The sequence below is a fragment of the Lissotriton helveticus genome (assembly GCF_964261635.1).
Source record: "Lissotriton helveticus chromosome 1_1 unlocalized genomic scaffold, aLisHel1.1 SUPER_1_unloc_54, whole genome shotgun sequence".
In the NCBI taxonomy this organism is placed as follows: Eukaryota; Metazoa; Chordata; class Amphibia; order Caudata; family Salamandridae; genus Lissotriton; species Lissotriton helveticus.
In genome coordinates, this window is record NW_027611697.1 from 322,764 (window position 1) to 340,510 (window position 17,747).

The 17,747-nt window shown below is 43.5% G+C and overlaps 1 protein-coding gene across 1 annotated transcript in view; it reads right to left on the bottom strand.

Moving 5' to 3' along the window:
* Positions 1 to 7,816: 7,816 nt before the first annotated feature.
* LOC144806219 (uncharacterized) overlaps positions 7,817 to 17,747 on the bottom strand; it is a 42,140-nt gene continuing 32,209 nt past the window's right edge. Inside the window, exon 2 of the mRNA XM_078672624.1 lies at positions 7,817 to 10,085. Coding sequence (XP_078528750.1) covers positions 7,947 to 9,368 — 1,422 coding nt within the window. The 5' untranslated portion in view covers positions 9,369 to 10,085 and the 3' untranslated portion in view covers positions 7,817 to 7,946. The remainder of the gene's footprint in view (positions 10,086 to 17,747) is intronic.

The following is a 17,747-nucleotide window of genomic DNA, read 5'->3' on the forward strand; positions in this document are numbered from 1 at the left end:
AGGCCCTAGGCCTCTTCACTTTCCCCATAGTGGTTCTTATACCACTATTTTAGTATATGGTTTAGGTGGCCCCTAGGGCTCATCCATATTGTGCAACATTTGTGTATTTTAACTGTGTTTTGTTTTAACGCATTTGCTTCTGTGCTCATAAAGAGTATCAGGGTTATTTGTAGAAATAAATCTATATATATTTTCAATATATATCTGTGTGGTGTCCTTTCATTTGGTATTCAAGGGATTGTGTATGGTAAAACAGCTTGCTTCACATGCCTTTACAGAGTTTAGCCTAAGACTGCTTAGTCCATGCTACCCCTAGGATAGCTTGTCTATAAGGTTGACTTTACAACCTGCACCATAAGGGTTGCTTGGCATGATACAAGGTGATCACTAGAACTAGTGAGCATCATATACCAGGCCAACTTCTCACACTGCTGAGGAAAGCAACCTGAACATTTGCGGCCTACTTCGGGCTTAGTTAAAGCAACCTAATAGGAACTGCAAAAGCAAATGGAGTCACAAGTATATATAGGGGCCTACTCATTACTCAGATAGCTCAGTGGGTTGTACAACATGAAATGTGAATTGTATCTGTTTAGCCACACAATGCTAACCTAACATAGTTATGACGTCATGTGACAGCAAGCATTACGCAAATGGGGATTTTAAAACTAACAGGACCAGTAGCCTGTTCCCTAAAAACCATGGGTTGCGTCCTGGACTTCAATACGCACATTCAGCACATTCACGCACCAATCTCTCTACATGTACATCCTTGGCAGCCCACCAATATGCTTCCCTGATCCTTTCCTTTGTCTTGGCAATGGCCATGTGTGAGGCGTGAGCACTCTTTACTAGTTTATGTCTAAGTGCAAGGAGTGCTACCAACTTACGAGTCCGACCACGCATGAAGAGACCATCCACCACCGCCAGATCTTCGCTAACATGCCAAAAGCCACCTGTGACCATGGTTAGGACTTTCTGCGAGTCTAAATCGATCATGTGATGTTCCCTCCACTCACTCTCAGAAATCAACCCTTCACTCATCTCACACACACATTAATTCCTTCCTCCAGTTCTTGACCTCCAAACTACTCAACATCATCTGTTGTTTCACACTCCTCACCCCGAGCCTTGAGAGACAGTCTGACAGGATATTATTGGAACCAGGTAAGTATGAGATGTCAAAGTCAAATTCTTATAGAGCAACAACCAACTTCAGTGGGAGACAAATTCAATGCCTTTCTTGGAGAAGACCTCCCTAAGAGGTTTGTAGTCAGTAAACATTCTGAATCTTTCCCTCCCACAAAACCTTTCTCAGCTTGGCACCATCCATAAAACTCCCAGCGCTTCTTTTTTCACAACAGAATAGTAGCATTCAGCCTCCCTCAAGGGCCTAGAGACAAAAAGAATTGTTTTATCCTCCATTTCAACCTTCTGTAAAAGAACTGCTCCTAACTCCTTGGTGCTGGTATCAGTCATGAGATAAGATACCTTTGTGGGGTCAAAACCTCCTAGACAAGGTGCTTCATTCAGATGTTTCTTAATGCACTCAAACTCTTCCTCACAGCCCTTGGACCAAACAAATGTGCTTCCCTTCTGGAGGAGAGACCTCAAACAAGAGGTTTCTCTGCAAAGTTTAGAACAAATTTGTGATAAAATTCAGCCATGCCCAGAAACTTTACAAACTCTTCTTTGTTTAAAGGGGTGCGCAAATTACAAAGGGTGCTTACCATTGAGTCTTTGGGTTTGATGCCTGCAGCGGACACAAAATGCCCTAGGTACTCTAATTCTTTGACATCAAATTTGCACTTGTCAGCAATAAGGGTGAGGTCAGCATCACGTAACTTCTTCAATACTGACCTCAGCCTCCCATCATGCTCCTCAAGATCCACACCAAAGATGAACACATCATCTGGGTACACCTTGACACCCTGAAGGTTTCCAAGAATGCCCTCCATCGCCCTCTGAAAAACTGAGGCTGCAGAAATCAGTCCAAAAGGCATTCTTAGAAATTTAAAGGTAGCAAAGGTAGCAAAGGGTGTTACAAAAGAGATAAGGTCCTGGGGAGAGGAGTGAATGTTCTGAATGTTCTGAAGAGGAGTGAAGCCTGGCCTGGTGATAGGAGGAGGTCAAGTCCAAGGATGAAAAATGCCTTGCCTTGATGAGCTTCCTCGAGCTGACACAGAGCCTGGCCTCCCCATTGGCTTTGCGGGCCATAACAACAGGAGAGACCCACTCCGTTGCTTCAACTTCTTGAATGATGCACTTGGATAAGAGATTGTCTAATTCAACTTTCATGCTCCACCTTACTAACAGACGTGCATTCCTAACCTTAGCTGTTTTTGGAACAGCGTTAGATTTGACCTTCATCCAATGCACATCGTTTTTGAGACACACCCAGCTCACCAGCAAAGAAGCCCTCAGGGAATTCCTTGATCCAATCTCAATTAGCATTACTAACAACTCTAACTGGTGGTAATTCCTTTAGGCAGACAGAGGGATTCTCATTGTGATCAAGGCAGATATGAAGATCACGTTGATGGGACCAACTTATGAGCGAGTCCCGCTTCATCAAGACATAGATTTTACCAGGGATGACTCTCCCTTTGAAGTCAATTGTGCCCCAGAAATAACCCAGCAACTCAATAGTCGGGGAGAGGAGTTGGCCTAACGGCTAGGGCGCTCGACCTCGGACCTGGAGGAACTGGGTTCGAGTCTCGGTAACGACGCCAAAACCTCCTGTGATTCTGGGCAAATCACTTAATCTCCCCGTGCCTAAAATGAAAGTAACTGGAGAAAAAAAACGTAAAAACGTAAAAATGTAACGTAACTGGAAAAATATGTAAAACGCTCTGATACCTGATTCGGTTCGGGTCTAGTTCGCGCTATATAAAACTCTACAAAAAAAATAGTCACCCCACCTTAACCTTTTGGTCTAATGTCTGGCTTCAACAGGGTGACTTTGCCCAGCAGATTACGCTCATAAAATGTTTTGGGGACTAGCAGTATCTTGGCCCCAAAGTCGAAGAGCATACTCACTGGAGCATCATTGATCAAAACTAGCTCCTGAGGGCCATCACTAGCATTCCCTGTGACAGGGAGAACATTGATTCCTTCCAAATCTTCTTCATAAAGATAAACTTCCCTGACTTTTTTATGCCCGTGGCCCGTTCTGCAGCTTTTTGAGACGTGACCTTTTCTCTCACAAGTTTTGCACATGGCCTTCCAGCCTGGGCAGTCTTTAACCCATTGACTGTGGCGCGAATTTCACCGCTGTGCGGGCATATTAATGAGTGGGTGCAGTTCGGACAGCCCCTAGTCGTCCTCCGCACATGCCCACTGTGACGTTAGGGGGCCGTCCGACGCACACAATGGGTTAAAGTTGGCCATATGGCTTGGTTGACACACCTGAAGTACTTCACCTGAAAATTCTTTGTGTTAAAGGGCTTTGAAGTGGTGCTCGATTTGGGTTCAACAAATCTATCCACCAGCACCTTGACATCAATGTTCTCCTTTTTATCACCTGTACTGTCTTTGGGTAAAATATCAACACACGCTCTTAAATGCTCGTGACTTTTGGCTATGGTCAGCACTTCTTGAAGCGATAGTGTGTCTTTTTGCCACAGGGTGTCTCTCGTTTTGTCGAGGGCGCATCCCAACATGAACTCATCTCTTAAGCGATCATCTTAAGCTGCACCAAAATTGCACGTGGAAGACAATTTGCGCAAGGTAGTCATATACTGTTCGACCGACTCATCCTGCCTTTGCATCCTTCTCCCGAAGTGATGTGTTATGTTATATGGGATTTTATAGCGCGCTCAATTACTACTAGAGAATCCTGGCGAAGGTATCAATGCTAGAGGCAGAAGTTAGAGGAGGGGAGGAGGAACATTAATACGCCAGTTTGAACAGATGGGTCTTAAGTGCTTTTTTTAAAAAGCACATAGTTCGGATTGAAGCGGAGAATCAAAGGAAGGGAATTCCAAGCAATTGCTGCTTTAACCACAATGGATTGCCCACCGAAACGGGAACGCTTGAAGGACAGTACTCACTTTGGGGAGTTGCACGTGGAAGCCAATTTGCACCAGGTAGTCCTGTACTGTTCGACCGACTCATCCTGCCTTTGCATCCTTCTCCCGAAGTGATATCATTCAAGGACAGTACTCACCTTGGGGAGGTAGTGCAAGTCCAACTTTTTGATGCAGATCTAGTATTCATTAAGAGTGCCAGAGTGACTATCAGAGAGTTCAGGAAGGTGTTCAGATGAATTCTTGTCCCTCAGAGCCCAAACAATGCATTAACCATGAGGCTTTCCTCTCTGCGCTTAAGGAAGTGCCACAGACATGAGCATAATGTGTGAAAACCTTCTTTCACTTCAGCCACGAGAGAGAAGGAACTGCTGAAGATGTCAACAAGAAGGGAGGGGCAGTGACATTTTGCATGATGTATCTACTATGTTTTGACCTAGTTTCTACTTAAGGGTGAACTTCAGTGATCTGCTTACAGTGTGCAATATCCACAAATCTTATAAACTGAGCGCATCAGCGGAACTGCGCGAAACTTCAGAATTTAACATTTAGACCAATGCGCACAATGCCAGAAACTGTATTTGCTGTGCGCATCAGCGGAACCATCAGCCCGATTACTGATGGCACATATTTATATAGAGAGGAGTCACTTTAGTCTGGTGCTCAATTACATGTGTAGATGGGAGTCTGGTGGTGCCTGATAACTGAAAGGCACACATTTGTTTACAAACAATTTTATATATGTCTGATTTTTTATTCCTATTACAGCGCCTTCTACCTTGAGAAGGCCCGTCCTAGACCAGTGTGTGGACAAAACCCATGCCGACAAATGAGCGACCTGAAGTGTAATACTGAGAAATAGTAACCTGGAGGATTGCTGCAAATTAAAGTAAATGAAAAGAAATTAATAAAGAACTACATAACAACAGCTGTGTGACCTGGAAGCCAATTGTTTCTCAATATAGTCCTTGTTTGTGATTACCTTACAGTGCTCACATTATCATCCACGCTAAAAGAGATGGGAGCCTGGGGTGTCTGGTCACAGAAGCTCATTTACATACAAAGGGAGTGACAGCCTGCTCACAACGCACAGCACAACTTGTTTACGTAAAGTGCTAGTACACAGAACAGGGTAAAGTCTTGGGTCTCTTTTTTTCATTTTCTTTGATACATCCTGCACCTCGCTCTCTTCTTCTCTTTCTCTTATTTCAATTCATCATAAATTATTCAATTTCACTATTGCTTTATCAGCACGGCACAAGTCGGAGGGTAGCCACAGTTTGAAGGGGTCCCCCCACTATCACCTAGAAACGGGACTGAGTTCCACCTAGCTCCTTAGCCTGCAACTGGCAATTGTTACTTTGTGCCCCAGCACTGCAGACACAGGCCTCTGAGTGTTTGTTTGTGTGAGTGGCGCAAGAGAGGAACAGAGAACTTGACAAAATTAGCCCTTCTATTGCTTAATACATTGTAAATGTGAAACACTTTGGGGTTTAGGGGCTGGATAAAGAATAACGTCAGGAAACAAGCGCAAATTAAAAGCACATTTTATTTACACTTTCAGTCATTTCCGAGTTTAGTTACAAACTAATAGTGGGCAAAACACATGATGTAAAAAACTGAAACCAAAAACTTAGTTTTACATTATTTTATGTTTCCTGCTTATTGTTTTTAAAACAGGCCGTCAACCTTTCACGTGAAAATTATTACAAGGGCCTGATATCACTTGTTGTGATGTCACTACATGTGACTTCACTGTGATTTGCATATCATAATGGGCTCCTTCACTATTTTCCTTACTTGTGCCCTGTTCATTGGCAGGACATGGGTCTATAGGTATTAAAAATAAACATTAAACTCATAGGTGTTCAGCCCATTTCTCTGGTGATGTCACACATTGGCATGTATTCAGCTGCTTCTTCTATTTTTAGATGAGTACAAATAACGTACCGTTCCCCCTCCTTCCAATCGTTCGTTTTCTCCCCCTTTATTTGTCTCTCTCGCTCTCTTTATCTCTCCCCCTCTCTATCTCACACACACTCCTGTTAGCGTTAGCTTCATGAATGTCACTGCCACTTCTGGCATTCATACGACAAATCCTTCAGAACATTTGAGGACAAGGGACAATCAAGTGTGGAAGACGAGTTGCTGGGAGTGCAACGGATTGTCCTGGCACATATATGCTTTTGATGTGGGTTTTTGCTATTTCACCACATTCTTCAAACAGAGTCGACTGCTTACAGTGGCTCAAATCTGGTACAAAGTAGAGTTTGGCAAGTCACAAAATGAACAGGGAGAGCCAAGTCGGAGAGGAGCCACGGGTCCCACTTAGTAATCAGGCGTGAGGCACGAGCTGATCCATCAACCGATAACAGTCTGTAAAAGATGCAGCAAACGTTACTTAAAAACAAGGTATGTGCTCTTTTATACCTTAAAATAACACCTGTGCTTCACTTTATTTCATTACATATACTGCAGCGGCATTTGTTAATAGTAATACATGCATTTTACCAATGAAGCTTCCATCTCCAGAGCCCTGACAACATGTCCACTCTGGGTGTGTTGGGTTTATAGGTTTTATCACTAATCCGACAAGTTAGCTGAAAATACCGCTGTTAGTCCCAGTATTGTTCAGTGTTGCTTTTACAGGTAGTGTGGTCAGGGGCGATTGAATGTTTTTCTTTGTATCTCTTCTTCACCAATTAAAAATCAACAATGTTTCTTTTCTTTTAATCCACATTGTGCTTGTCTTCCACTGTGTATCCTGGAGCATCACGTCACTTTGCTATGTGTACGGAAGTGAACAATCACTGGAAACAAACACTTTTATAATTCTGCAAATACTGTTATCTGATTTTCTTCTTTACTGCTATCAGGGTCTTTTATCATCTGGTATTTCAATGTCCTACATAATTTGAATTGTATCTTTTTCCGTAATTCATTGCTCTCACAATAACTGCACTGTTGAGCTCTTGTCTATGTCCTCAGATGGGTCAATATTATTTTTGATGTTCTTAAGTTCTTTCCGGAATCTCTGCATCTCTAGGATTATTTCCATGTGAGTTAAATGAAGGAGTGTATTCACCGAGGGCTATGTTGGATCGAAAATTGACAAAAGCCCTTCTCACTTTCAGTGCCCTTCTATGTTTTCCCCCTGTGTGTTCACTGATGACTTTGTAGCTCTAATCGTCGACAAAAGCTCTTCACACATTCATTGCACTTGAATGGTTTTTCCCCTGTGTGTGTTCGTTGATGTCTTTGTAGGTCTGATAAGTGACTAAAGCACTTTGCACATTCACTGCACTTGAATGGTTTTTCCCCCGTGTGTGTTCGCTGATGTGTTTGAAGGTGTGATAAGTGATTAAAGCACTTTGCACATTTAAGAAAGAAGGAACTGTACATGGCGAAACCCTAACTAATAACCTGGTGATCAATCTGTCTACTACAAACCTTACTGATACACACAACCAAATTCTCAATAAAGGATTATCCTTCTGCCCAACTGTGTGTTCGCTGATGTCTTTGAAGGTGTGATAACGGACTAAAGCACTTTGCACACTTACTGCACTTGAATGGTTTTTCCCCCGTGTGTATTCGCTGATGTCTTTGAAGGTGTGATAACTGACTAAAGCACTTTGCACATTTACTGCACTTGAATGTTTTTTTCCCTGTGTGTATTCGCTGATGTCTTTGAAGTTGTGATAACGGACTAAAGCACTTTGCACACTTACTGCACTTGAATGGTTTTTCCCCTGTGTGTATTTGCTGATGTGTTTGAAGGTGTGATAAGTGATTAAAGCACTTTGCACATTCAAGAAAGAAGGAACTGTACATGGCGAAACCCTAACTAATAACCTGGTGATCAAACAGTCTACTACAAACCTTACTGATACACACAACCAAATTCTCAATAAAGGATTATCCTTCTGCCCAACTGTGTGTTCGCTGATGTCTTTGAAGGTGTGATAACTGACTAAAGCACTTTGCACATTTACTGCACTTGAATGGTTTTTCTACTGTGTGTGTTCGCTGATGTTTCCTTAATGCTGAAGAGTCGCAAAAACTACTGTCACATTCACTACAATGATAAGGTTTTTCCCCCGTGTGTGTTCGCTGATGACTTTGGAGGTGTGATAAATGACTAAAGCTCTTCCCACATTCACTGCACTTGAAAGGTTTTTCCCCCGTGTGTGTTCGATTATGACGTTTTCGGTCTGATTTCCGACTAAAGGTCTTCCCACATTCATTGCATTTGAATGGCTTTTCCCCTGTGTGTATTCGCTGATGATCTTGAAGGTGTGATAAGTGACTAAAGCACTTTGCACATTCACTGCACTTGAATGGTTTTTCCCCTGTGTGAGTTCGCTGATGTTTCCTTAATGCTGAAGAGTCGCAAAAACTACTGTCACATTCACTACAATGATAAGGTTTTTCCCCTGTGTGTGTTCGCTGATGACTTTGGAGGTGTGATAAATGACTAAAGCTCTTCCCACATTCACTGCACTTGAATGGTTTTTCCCCCGTGTGTGTTCGATTATGATGTTTTCGGGTTGATATCTGACTAAAGGTCTTCCCACATTCACTGCACTTGAATGGTTTTTCCCCTGTGTGTATTCGCTGATGTGTTTGGAGGTTTGATAACTGACTAAAGCACTTTGCACATTCACTGCACTTGAACGGTTTTTCTCCTGTGTGTGTTCGCTGATGAACCCTTAATGCTGAAGAGTTGCGAAAACTACTGTCACATTCACTACAATGATAAGGTTTTTCCCCTGTGTGTGTTTGCTGATGACGTTTTCGGTCTGACATCTGACTAAAGCTCTTCCCACATTCATTGCATTTGAATGGTTTTTCCCTCGTGTGTGTTCGCTGATGACTTTGAAGTTGTGATAACTGACTAAAGCACTTTGCACATTCACTGCACTTGAACGGTTTTTCCCCCGTGTGTGTTCGTTGATGTGTTTGAAGGTGTAATAACAGACTAAAGCACTTTGCACATTCACTGCACTTGAACGGTTTTCCCCCCGTGTGTGTTCGCTGATGTCTTTGAAGGTGTGATAAGTGATTAAAGCATTTTGCACATTCACTGCACTTGAATGGTTTTACCCCTGTGTGTATTCGCTGATGTCGTTGGAGGTGTGATAAGTGACTAAAGCTCTTTACACATTCATTGCACTTGAATGTTTTTTCTCCTGTGTACGTTTGCTGATGAAGCTGGAGTAGTGATGACAAACTAAAGCTCTTGCTGCATGTGTGTGATTCTTCTTTCTTGGATAGTGTCTGTGGGTCGGGTATATATTTTTCTATATCCCATGACTGCATTTCCTGATGGGCCGACATGGCTGATAAAACACTTGGCTTTTTCTCACACACTTTATATGTGTGCAGTATTTTCCACGTTTGATTTCTGTTTTAACAATAAAATGCGATAGCCACCAAATATTTGCCACACTCCGAATACGTAGAAGGTGTCTTTGTAGGCAATTGTGCCTTTAGATTGGATTATGGCAATGCACGCTTGCGGGTAAAGATGTATCTTCCTTCTGCCGGTGCAAATCGGGACAGTCTGTTGTATTGTAGATACAAGAACTCCTCTTTCCTTTACCCATCAGTTGTCCGGCTCCGCTCTGTTGTGCTCTTCTCTGGTTACTGTGGTTTGTCAGGAAAGAGTTTACAATTCACCTAGAGCACGGAATGATGGCTTGTCATCATCTTAGAAAACAGAGCACTGTGGTAATCACATCATACCGATCCGATGATCAAAGCTGGTGTTGGACACTTGTTTATACAGGAGGCGGTTTGTTATTGTTGTTGCCTTAATTTTCCGAAGGTCATTTCCTGGTCTTGTGGCGGGAAGGTGAACAGCTCAGCCTCTTACAATCACTGAACTGCCCTTGATGCTTCATCCGGGATCTGTCAGTGTGTGTTCAGGTTCCCCTGTCGCCGACTGCGCTGATGTTTTCCTGAATACTGGAGCTCATTATTTCTGCTATTATTGAAGATTTACCGCATTCGCTTCATTATTGATGGTCATTTCACACATTCGAGGCTTGTTTTCTGTTGGATGTAAAGATATTTAAAATTATTAAATGGAAACATAATGGAATGAGAATTCACAATGTTTAACTGGTTGTAAAAGACACTCCACACAATGCAGCGCAGCCCCCCCGCGAGGCTACGCTGCGTGGCGCGACAGTAAGGGAACAGGTGCGCACCATATTTTCAGAGATACGGCTCTCTCCTTTCCTTTGCGCCGGCACTGATTACAGAGGGCCTGCGTCAAGCATACACCTTAGCACCAGAGCGCTAGCGTGTGTGTGTCTGTGAGTCCAGCATGGGTTTTGTACAGGAAGGACACCCTTCCTGTACAAATTACTATGCCTCGACACGAGGGAAAGCTTTTACCAATTTGCATACGTGTTGCACAGTGCAGCACACATGCAAAGTCAGAAAAGGAAGAAGAAATGAAAGCATTTCTACTTCCTTGCACCTAGTTTTGTGGTTGCACAAGAACACCCATGCACCACCCTTGGCAGGCCCCCATGGCACAAAGTAATGCCAAACAATGCTATGCACAGTCTTACATTACTTTAACGTTATTTCCAGTGCTAAACAAGTTTAGCGCTGGAAAGTAAATTAGGAAAAAAGATTTTGCGCCATTTTGTGCCTCTTTTGTGACGCAAACACAGTGCAAAATCTTAGTATCGCTTTTGAAACTTAGCAAGGAATATTTCATCATACACAGATATTTAACTAAATGTTCTGTTGATCAGGTGACATTTTATTAATGTCTGGAAAAGAGATGATTTACCAATGTTTACAGAGTAACTGAGCAAAGTACGGGCACTCACGGAGCACCCAAGTGCTAGAGGTATAGCTTAAGATAGACGCATATGGTCAAGATTTCATTTAAACAACAATAGAGTTTAGAAAAAGAGATGGATCAGGCTGGGCTGTAAAATTTCCAGTAACTCTTTACGAAGTATACAACAAAAGTAACTCCATTTACACACTTTTTCTCATTCTTTCCGATTTACTTAAGATCATCTCAAATACCAACTCCTGTCTTTACCTTGCTGTTCATAAGTCACCTTTGACACTTTCAACAGCTCCCTTGGATCAAGCATTTCTGGTTTCTTCTAACCTGGAAGATTGAAACATTATTGTGAGTTGAGGGGGGTTTCCTATCGCCATAACATCTGTCCATCTCCCTGAAACTAGTGTAGCTTACAGCACCCGTTTCTGGCCCTGAAAGACAACTTACAAAAGCAAGTCTTTAGTTCTTCCTAAAGTAGATAAAGTTCTGTAAGATGCAGCTCCTTCCGGGGCTTTTGTGTAAAACAGAGCGAGGGGTTCAATGTAAGCCCCATCCTTTACATTATAAGCGCAGAGAAGGCAAACAAACGTTGATTCATATAATTTAATATTCAACGACATCAGTCATTTACTACTTATAGAGAATCCATCACAACCAATGATTTACCTGTGATATCCCCGCAGCAGATGTGTGCCTATTACTCTTTTTCCCCCCTTTTCGAACATTACATGGCATCTGGCATGACGTTGTCCTTTTGGGGTCCAGGATGCCATTTTGTGACTGGATGGGCATTTTGAAGAGTGGGAGCAGGTGTTAGTTATCCACAGGTGATGCGGCATTTCTACCTTTCCATATTTCTCATATTCAAGTTTACCTAATTTCCTGTCCTTCGGCCCCCCTACTGCCCTCTGCCTGCGCACTCACTCTGTGGGTTTCATCAGAAGTCAGATAACTGCCTCATACTCACAAGGCCATGGATCCCACTTCTACAACACTTATTGCAGACAAAGGGCCGAGTTAGGAGTTTGTCCAACAGATTATTGCCTCAAAACTAGGGGTTGGGTGAAGAATTCCGCTCTGCCGGCCGAGCTCGCAAAGTTTTGCCCACTCCTGGTCCAAAAAACTCGATGCAGAACGGAGTTCTTTTCTCAAGCGGTTCGCCAACGGTAAGGTGGCGAGCGCTTGTGAGAAAATATAGCACGCTGGACCTCCTCCTGGCGAGGTTTCTCATTGCGGGAGGTCCCGGCAGTTCGCGACCACTCGAGTGTTAAAATCTGCCATTCTTGTTGATGAAGCTGCCATTCGATTAGAATATCAATTAGAGCGGCAGAGGCAGCAGCGCCCTCTGGCGTGACGCGTAGTGCTGTTCGTGCTGATTTTACAGTGCGGGTTAAACTCCTGGCACTAAAAGTCAGTGAGCGAAGCGCAACTTAAACTCTGCCACTAGCGGAAGTCTGCAGAGTGTGGCGGAGATTCCCTAGCACTTTGTGGAATTCAGCGGAGTAAAACTCTGCAAAATACATCAAGGCATTATCAAAACGTGACAGATATCCTGTCTGCCTTATAATTGCCACAGGATGCAATGTATTTTTAATGGGGCGGGCAGGATACCCGTCACATTTCTGATGGAATAAACCATCCTCTGAAATATAAATCAGGCATTTGGTGTACATTGCGTCCAGTGTGGCTAGCTGGGCTTGAGGGATCTTGTGGTTTGTGGGTCTCTCACTGCGTTGAGGTCACCGCCAGGCGGAACCTCCGTCAGCTGTGCCTCGTGCAGATCTTCCTTCCAGGGTGGACTTCTGTCAGCTGTGCCTCGTGCAGATCTTCCTCCCAGGCAGAGTCTTCTGTCAGCTGTGCCTTCTGTAGATCTTCTTTCCAGACAAGGGCTTCTTTCCTCAATGATCAGTAGTTCAAAGGTCGGGTGAGGTAGAACTGGTCCAGGTCATCTTTTTTATTGCAGTTCTACTGGTCAAGCCACAGAGCCCGAGCTCTGAGAGGACGGAGAGTTTGGGTTTTCTGAGCTCCGTAGAGCATTGAGACAGTTCTACCGCATTCAGCACATACTACAAAACTCCAAGAGTCAACGCTACAAGTGCTGCTCCAAGGTTTAATTCAACCACTGAATCTGAACATGCCCTGGCAAATGCCAACTAGAGAATAAACATCCTGCCTGCACCAGCAGAGCGCTGAAAGCTTTTCAAGAACCTCGAGGTACATGGACTTTCTCTATCTGTCGTAACTGAAGATGTTAATTCTTGGTAACATCAATCCCCTTCGGACAAGGTTCTCTATTTTGCTATCAGAATGTAACTCATACTGCGCAGACACAAATCCTCTAGTCCGTATTGCATGAAGCTGGGTGGTTCTCACCCAAAAGAAGGGCCTCCACAAATTGCTGACATTTTCTTACACCCCCTGGACAGCTGTGGCAACACACAGACCAACTACACCCCCTCAGGGATCACCCGTCCATCTGCCAGGATCAAGACTCAGATCTTTCAACCTTCTCTGTTACCGTCTTTGGAACGGCCCGTCTCTGGGATTCGTGGAAGCTCCACACTCAGGGAGCTCAGAAATGCCTTTGTAAAACCATCTCATGAGAGTGGGAGAAAAGAACATGAAGTGACACGCACTGCACAGAAGTGTAAATAAATCTACCATTATCATTCCATGAACCATTGTCCTACTGCTGTTGTTTCGACATGGATGTTTTGGCGTATATCACAGCAGCTTCTTCGTTTAAATCCTTACTCAACAGTTTGTTTTGCATCATACCTACTTACCTATGTACTGTTTCTGACCCTACGACATCTCTGGCAGACATGTTGTGCTGTCTGTTGCTACATAACTAGGAAATAGATTGCTACTGCAGGGAGAGTGCAGTGTCCTTGCAGTCAGATGAACTTGATTGGGATAAAAGGTACCATCTGTGTTACAAAAGCTGCAACTATTAGAATATTAACACACCAAAAGCAGCGCAAATAATGCAATAACAGACCAGGTACTAGAAAAACGTGACGCAAACAATGCAATAACACAGGCCAGGAACAAGGAAAATCTGATGCAAACAATGCAATCACACAGGCCAGGCGTTGGGAGAATCTGATGTAAACAATACAATGACACAGGTCAGGCACTAGGAGAATCTGATGCAAACAATGCAATAACACGGGCTAGGCACGAGGAGAATCTGATGCACACAATGCAATAACACAGGCCAGGCACTAGATGAATCTGATGCAAACACTGCAATAACACAGGCCAGACACGAGGAAAACCTGATGCAAACAATGCAATAACACAGGCCAGGCACTGGGAGAATCTGACGCAAACAATGCAATAACACAGAACAGGCACTATGAGAATCTGATGCAAACAGTGCAATAACACAGGCCAGGCACGAGGAGAATCTGATGCAAACAATGCAATAACACAGGCCAGGCACTGGGAGAATCTGACGCAAACAATGCAATAACACAGAACAGGCACTATGAGAATCTGATGCAAACAGTGCAATAACACAGGCCAGGCACAAGGAGAATCTGATGCAAACAATGCAATAACACAGGCCGGGCACTAGAAGAATCTGATGCAAACACTGCAATAACACAGGCCAGGCATTGGGAGAATCTGATGCAAACAATGCAATAACACAGGCCAGGCACTAGGAGAATCTGATGCAAACAATATAATAACACAGACCAGGCACTAGGAGAATTTGATGCAAACAATGCAATAACACAGGCCAGGCACTAGGAGAATCTAATGCAATAACACAGGCCAGGCACTAGGAGAATTTGATGCAAACAATATAATAACACAGGCCAGGCACTAGGAGAATTTGATGCAAACAATATAATAACACAGGCCAGGCACTAGGAGAATTTGATGCAAACAATATAATAACACAGGCCAGGCACTAGGAGAATTTGATGCAAACAATATAATAACACAGGCCAGGCACTAGGAGAATCTAATGCAAACAATGCAATAACATCTGATGCAGGTGAGCATGTAATACCTGGCAGGATCTAGTGTACTGTGTGGACAAGAGGGTGGAAGGGCAAAGACTAGTTTCATATGGACTGAAGCATGGGCAAAATTAGCAATATTTTAAGGAAGTATTACCAAATAGTAAATAATGCAGAGTCAGTTTTTTTTTTTGGGGCCAGGTACGGGATATTACGTACCAAGGGGTGTCAGAGAGATTATAATCTTCCCTTCAAGGGTCATCTGCTTTACAAAGAATTTCAATACAAGGAGTGACTCTAAAAAGCAGCGGCGGGACATGCAGTGAGAGGAGAGAATGCAGAGTATCACTAACGTTATGGAAGAGCGCACAACTTTAGAGGCTACTTAGATACAGGGAGACACCTGAAATGGGCTCTGCACCTCACACGTACGCAGTACACGAAAGCGCCTTTACACACAGACCAATCATCCTAGGAGGGGCCGGGGGAGACATAACATCTAATCCTGATTTTACCACTTCACCTAAAGATGCTGGAAATAGACACCAAATGTTGTTTCTCTACAGGGCCACTATACAGGTCATTATTCTGGGATTGTAGTCCTTCGGCTGCTCCCTCACGATCTCCACCACCCCACGTGTGGTTTACTGCACTAGGAAACTGTGCAACCAGGAGACTACGTGTTTAACCCCGACCTACAATTTGTGAAATAGTGAGCTTCAGGAATCACTAAGTAAATGTATGCCTCTCCCCCCATTTATGTCCAAGATCGGGGGTATTTACAACCATCCTAAAGTTGTGAGTAAAACTGTGCTTTTAAAAATGGGCCCAGACTGTGGTGATGCGTCTTTTAAGTAAAGATTCCTTCCAGCGGCTCCTGGAATGTTGTTGTTGATGTGTTGCCAGCAGTGTTGCCGGCAGTGTTGCCGGCCATTACGTTCCTGGTGCAGTTGGATGAGTGGTGAATAAATCCTACCCTTAGCCTACCGATGACACGAGAGTTTGATTACCACATAGACATTGCCTCTGGTGGGGGGGGAGGGGTACACAGCACCCACTCTCATGGACTATTTACCAGAATGTAACGTGGCCAAGTAATAACCTTTGGAAAAAGTAGTTCTGTGTTCATCAGACTGTTTAGTACTAGGCAAATCCTACTCTTTCTGTGCCTCTGTCCCCTTATCTGACAATGTATGTACCTAGAAGGAGGCTGGATGGAAGCAATAAACATGAAAGGCACGTTCCCAGCTCAAACCACCAGCATGGATTTCATTCACTCGTTCAGAGCCGCTTAACTGCAGGTCTCTGCACTTCATATCAGCATCTCTAAAGGCAAACACTGTCGAAGCAAAGGGAGGGGGAGAGCCCTATGACTCTTTAGAGCCTAGGCCGCTCACTAGAAAACGACAACGAAGGATTCAGGGGTCAAACAGGATAAACTGATCCAACTCAAATTTGAGGTCAACGTATTATTTATCACCTTAATGGTGCAAAAGTCACTCTGGAATGAAATCAACACTATTCGAATAATCAATGTTCGATTTATAATAGAGGCATTGCTGTGCTGCAATAAAAGAAATCAGCGGCAACAACAGCTATTCTCACAACAAAATGTACTTATTTCAAGTTTGGTTTGCATATTTTACAAGGAGGGGATAAAGCGACAACTGATAGACAACATTATAAAGCTTACCGACTTGCCTTATAAAGGTTACGGGTACGTTTAGAACATCACAAAGGTTAAGGAAAAGCCGAAGTATCAAGTTAGTTCATAACCCCTTATTAATAGTGACCACATAACCACCATCTCCATGTAGGAGCGCCTATTTACAAAAGACCTGCTAATATGGTGAACGACTACAGCGCATCAAAGTGTGACTATGACATTGGTCTATCAAAACATTTGAATTCTGCATTTGTTCTTCTCGTTAGGTGTTGATCCTGAAAGATATAGGCTGATGGGTTTCGGGCTTGTGCTTTATGAACGCTTCAGGAATTTGCGGAACGAATGTCACCCAAACATCGCACCATGTTGAGGAGGCCATTGGGGTGAGAGTTGGTCGCTTAAAATGGAGCACCACAATAAAAGAACTGTTCGAAGAAGCACTGGGTTACCAGCTTCTCAAAAGTGCATGTCCTCTGTTTAGATAGCTGTCCAGAGACCTGGGTGGGGCCATCAATGTAAGCAATGGCCTGGAGCCGCCACGGCTAACTTGTAACTCCTGGGTCAGTTTGCTTGTTTGGTGGCGGAAAAGAATCGTAGTATGCTGATATAATTCTTTTTAAGATTACTGTGAGGGTGTTATCAATACTTCTTGAATGCAGTATTTTGTTCACCCTACGTGTGGCAGGGTATGCTCAGACGTGAGTCCCTTGCTCACTTGGCCACTGGATTCAAGATAGCCTGGCTGAAGAGGATTATGAATCCGAAACCGGTCCCAGGATGCTTGTTTCCGGTCCATGGAAGACATGGCTTGGAAGTTCGGGCTGGACTGTTCCCATGAGGCACAGGGTCAGACTGATTTGCATATAGCCATGTCTGAAATGGGGTGGCTGAGTGGGCTAAAGAATGGTGATGGATTAAACCCAGATCAGTTGACTGGGGGTGAGTGTTTGATTTGCTCAAACGCTCCGTCCATCATCCCCTTTCGTATCGTATTTTCATGGAAACCTTAAAAAAAGGTTAACACTAGCTACAGTATGATTGTGGTTACTAAAAATGTAACATCTGATAGCACAGTATGAATTTACACGTTTTCTCTATTTGCAAATTATGCTTGACTGATCTTATACTCTGTACAGCCCATCCTATAATTTGTGTAGCCTATTTTATATTTTGTTTAATTCTTTCTTTAAACTATTGGCTTTCCTATTCAAATTGCTGTCTCTCACGCGCAGACGTCACAGCACTGTAAAAATATACAAGTC